Source organism: Equus asinus, chromosome 3 (assembly GCF_041296235.1).
Source record: "Equus asinus isolate D_3611 breed Donkey chromosome 3, EquAss-T2T_v2, whole genome shotgun sequence".
NCBI classification, from domain to species: domain Eukaryota; kingdom Metazoa; phylum Chordata; class Mammalia; order Perissodactyla; family Equidae; genus Equus; species Equus asinus.
Window position 1 is genome coordinate 60510740 of NC_091792.1, and position 4680 is coordinate 60515419.

Genomic DNA, 4680 nt, shown 5'->3' on the forward strand with positions numbered 1-4680 from the left:
GCGTTAAATTTGTGAAATTAATGTCGCTTATGATTTGTACTTTTTTGATTGTATGGCATACTTCAAAAAAAGTTTTTAGGAAATTTTTAATAAGGAATAAGTTAAAAGAAAAGAACAATACTGATGACAAAGAATTATCCAAAAGATCATTTCCAAAGGAGAGACAATGAATGCTTCTGAATAAAGAGAAACACAGCAGACACAGAAACACTGATTGGGTAAAGCCTTAGTTTTAATGGAATGATGCAACTGAGGAGGATCTGGGTACCCAGAGGAAATCAGCAGGAACCTCAGATACCACTATTTCCCAACCAGTGGAGGTAAATCCTTTGCGCTAATACAACACAGAGTTGCAGTATCACACAAAATATGGTATACTTCTTTTTTTGCACATGTTCTCTTGCAAACACCTTTCAATCGCCAGCATGTAGAATAGATTCTTCTTATGTACATATTTAATCCACTTCTAACTGCCAACAAAAACAAAGGTAAATGTACAATGTCCTACAGGGTCATGATGCCATAGATAAATTAGATTGAAGTGTATACTTTTATAACTTATTAATGGCAAATTGGATAGGATCAAAATATCTCAGTCATGTTATGGCTAGATACCCCTTTTTCAGTTGCTCTTAAGTTATTTTCCAGAGACCCTATTATGAGTCATCAGTTCCCATGGTCCCCACTTACACAAATCACTAACCAACCATGTGCAGGTAACAGAGTTCAACAGATACAGCTTGGGACTATTTGCTGTGGAAAGAATATTTAGAACTCAGAGTAGTCCCAGGAGTTGCAGAGGCCCCATACCAGGAGGCTTGCAGGGTCTGGGATAGCACCAAGTCAGTTTGAGGTTATCAAAGTGTTGGCTTGAAGAAGGAAAGGTCACTAACCTAGAATTACAGAAGCCCATGCTTCTAGCCCTGCATTCCTAATAACTTTCTATGTGACTTTTAACCAAATGCCCTACTACCTGCCTTGGCTTAATCACGGGGTACTTGAAAACATCCCATGGGATAATGAGTGTGAAATGGTTTGAACACCTGAAACACATATCTAAATCCAATGCTGGTCTTTTTCCTAACCTTAAGACCTGGGCACTTCTGGAAGCTGAGGGGTGGGGGAGAAGTGGTAGGAATGCAGTTTAAGAGGGTGAGGGTGGCTCTGAGTCACTGTAATAAATTACCCACCTTCGTGTGCTAAGCCTTAACAGTCTCTCCACCCAGCCAGCCCCAGGACTACCTATTGGGCCTTTGTGGTGTGAGAACAATCAGTGTGGTATGACCAAAGGCTATTGGGAAGCAAAGTAGTGTGCTGTGTACCTGTTAGCCCTGGAACACCTCTCTGGGACAAAGGAGTCCAGTGGAGACACAGTGCAAAGTGTGATGCCAAGGGTAAAAGATTTATGCAGATCCCAGAAAACCACAAGCAAAGCAGTTTTTGAGAACCTCCATTTTAGTGACTTAAGTGGACCCTTCTCAGTGTTATCAAGTTGCTGGCTTCTGTCCAGTGGATGTAAATTCCAACTGTACAAACTGATGTTCCATAGGATCCCATGATGCTATGAGTTAATATATTTGAACAACCAGCTTTGTTTGCTGATTCTGTTCAGCATCAAATTTGCCTTGGTTTCTAAATGTGTGAAAAATAATCTTGGTAATTGACCGGAGTGCAAGTTCTAAGAGTCCTAAAGGAACAGCTTCCCTCCCAGCCTCAAATCCTACCTGTCCTCCAAAGGTCTCATGCTTTTGCTCTGCCCCACTTTTGCCAGTAACATCAATCCAACTTTCCCTTCAAACCTCACAGACTCCCTGGACCAAAATCCAGAATGAGTCTTCTCTGGAGACACTTCCTGTTATGTGTTCCTAGCATCTACTCTCCATTCCCTGGAGCAGCCCAAAGTGTCCATCTCTACTCACATCCCTCCCTGTTTCAGCTTCCTTTGTCCAAGCCCTGCCTCCTTCTCACTCTTATAGAACCTCACTCCCTCTCTCCCTTCACTGTGCCTAATTTCACAGCGAGGGGAATTCCATTTTACCTGGTGGAACATAGGAGAGCAAGACAAGGATCACAAGGACCGAGAGTAAGCTCCTCATAGCTGAACCAATCAGCAAAAAGACAGCTGAGAGGCAAGGGAGAGTCACTCTATATGTAGCTCTCAAGAGATGAGGAACTGCGTGGCTAGTGAACCTTTTAGGAACAAGAACATCTGCTTGCTCCACTGAGCAGTCCAATGAACTAAAGGTCTGACTTTGAACGTAACATCTCACCATTAAAATACACTTCCCTTCCCAAGTGCCACTTGCATGCTGGCAACTGAATTCACACTGTGTGAACAACCCTATTCTAGGTCTTGGTAGGGTACTGTGTATGTATCTTTGTACCTTCATTGTACATCCATTTAACAAATGCCTATAGTGTGAACAGAACTGTAAGGCTACCTTGTGTAGTTGATAAAGTGTTTTCAATAGTTGTTTCCAATCTCTCTCTCTCTTTCTCACACACACACACACACACAAACCCAGGTAGATATTATTCTCCCATTTTAAAAGCAAAGAACATAAGGCTCAGGTGGAATAAATGACTTTCCCAAGTTCACACAGATTGTAAATGTCAGCAACATAACTCATACATACATTTTCCTGACTCCTGTATGCAGAAGAATTAAAGGATGGCTGGCCCAGCTCTAGTGTACCTGCAATCTATTTAGGGAAATAAGATGTTCCCAAAAAGCATGGGCAAATCCCTATAACACCATCAACATGAGTCTGGAGAGCACACTGAGTCTTACAGCTCCCCACTGAGCAGCTGGTACGTGCCAGACCATGTGGAATAGACAAAGAATTTATGATAGAACTCTCGGCTTTGAGGGACTGAAGGTCAACAGAGCTTGACAGTTTACAAAGTGTTTTAAGCTTTACAAAAGCTCTATCTGATACTGTATGAATAATATAGAACCCAGAACTAGACAGCCTGAGTTCTGATCTTGACTCAGCTTGATGAGCTTTCAATAAAGCACTTGCTTCACCTCTCTAAATGTCAGTTTTCTCACCTGTAAAATAGGTTGCACACCATCAGTGCTACCTATCACAAAAGCTTGTTATGAGGTCAAATGAAGCAATTATTGTGAAAAGTCCTTATAAAATGTACGTTTACCAGGCTATCAGACCATATAACAGAAGAAGACACTTAAAAATAGAGGTGGTAGAGGTAGTACTCCTCCAACTAGAAAATGGAAGAGCCAGGACAGGAGCCAATTCTTTCATCACACTGACCTGTGTTTTTTTCATCATATAAAATATATATGCAGTTTGTGATGTCATTGAGATTACATATCTGTGGAAGGCTCATAAAAGGACTGAGAACAAAAAATCAATAAGTAGAGAAAGAGTGGAATACATGAGTTTGGAGGACCCCAAAGGGATATTTCAAGTGAGCACAAGTACACTGAGGGACACACCCCTGAGGACTACTTTCTAACCTGGAGCATTAGGTACAGCCAGATCTGCATTCTTTCACCTCATCTGGCTCTGATCTCCTATTCTCCAACCAACCTCTTTGGCCCTCAACTCTACTCCTTCCAATGTTCCCTCCAGAACCCCAATTCCTTCTACTTTACATTTTCTCCCCAGCATACCCTTCCACTTCTGTGTCCCAGTGAAATGCTGAGTTCTCCTCTGAGGAGACTGCTTCCTAGCAGCACATGGTGATTGGAGGCTGTTCATCTGCTGAGACTCCACACACCATGGGACAGACAAGCAGCATTTCACAATCTTGTAACAGTCCCATGCTATTTACAGAACAATATCAGACATGATCCTGATACCTCCTTTCCCTCACCCCACCCACATTGAATTGCTCATCAAATCTTACCAATTCTGCCTCCAAAACATAGCTCACACTCATCCGTTTCTTGCCATCTCCACTACCACCACACAATTTAAGGCATCACCATCTGACACTAAACTAATTAAATGACCTCCTAACTGGTCACCCAGATCATTTTTACATATTTACCATTCATCATTCATGCAGAAACCAAAATGACCTTTATAAAACTGAAATTGGATCATGCATTTTCCCTGTGTAAAAGCTTTCATTGGCTTTCTATTGTGCTAAAGTAGAAACTGCTTATATAGATGACAAGGTCCAGCCTGATCTGGCCTGTGGTTGCCTCTCCCAGACCAACTCCTCTCATTTGTCCACTCACTCACTGTATTCCACTCTACTGGACTTTACTTTTCTCAAACATGCTCACCTCAAAGCTTTCACATATGCTGTTCACACCTCCTGGAAATCTGCATCACCCTCTCCCAATCTTCACCTAACATTTACTCATTTCAAAGGATAGTATCAGCCTCTTCCACGGAATGAATTTTCCTCAACGTTCCCCACCTAAATTATATTCCCCCTCATTAATTTCTCTCATAGGATCTTTTTTCATCATTAGCTGTTACAATTGGAGCACTAAAATATTGGAATTCTATACTTCTGTGTTTATGTTTTTCTTGATTTAATATTTTCTTCCTCCACTTGACCATAAGCTCAATGAGAGCATGAACTATCACTTACAAATGACATCATATCAACTAAATCCAAATTTTTTCTAGAACACTGTACTAGTTTCGTAAGGCTGCAATAACAAAGTACTACAAATTGGGTGGCTTGAACAAAAATATA

General features: G+C 41.3%; 1 protein-coding gene across 1 annotated transcript; it reads right to left on the reverse strand.

Annotated features, from left to right (window-relative positions):
- Window positions 1-300: 300 nt before the first annotated feature.
- On the reverse strand, window positions 301-2096 carry DEFB135 (defensin beta 135). The gene is made up of 2 exons (XM_044766664.2): window positions 2039-2096; window positions 301-470 (listed from the first exon to the last, which is right to left on the reverse strand). Exons 1-2 carry the CDS (start codon window positions 2094-2096, stop codon window positions 301-303), a joined length of 228 nt encoding a protein of 75 aa, XP_044622599.1.
- Between the last annotated feature and the right edge of the window lie 2584 nt (window positions 2097-4680).

What these genes read in the sequence shown, in the direction of transcription:
- DEFB135 (XM_044766664.2), bottom strand. Translation starts at nt 2,096, where the DNA reads ATGAGGAGCTTACTCTCGGTCCTTGTGATCCTTGTCTTGCTCTCCTAT. An exon ending in GCTCTCCTATGTTCCACCAG is followed by an intron (nt 471 to 2,038) that starts GTAAAATGGAAT and finishes TTTTGTTGGCAG; the next exon opens with TTAGAAGTGGATTAAATATG.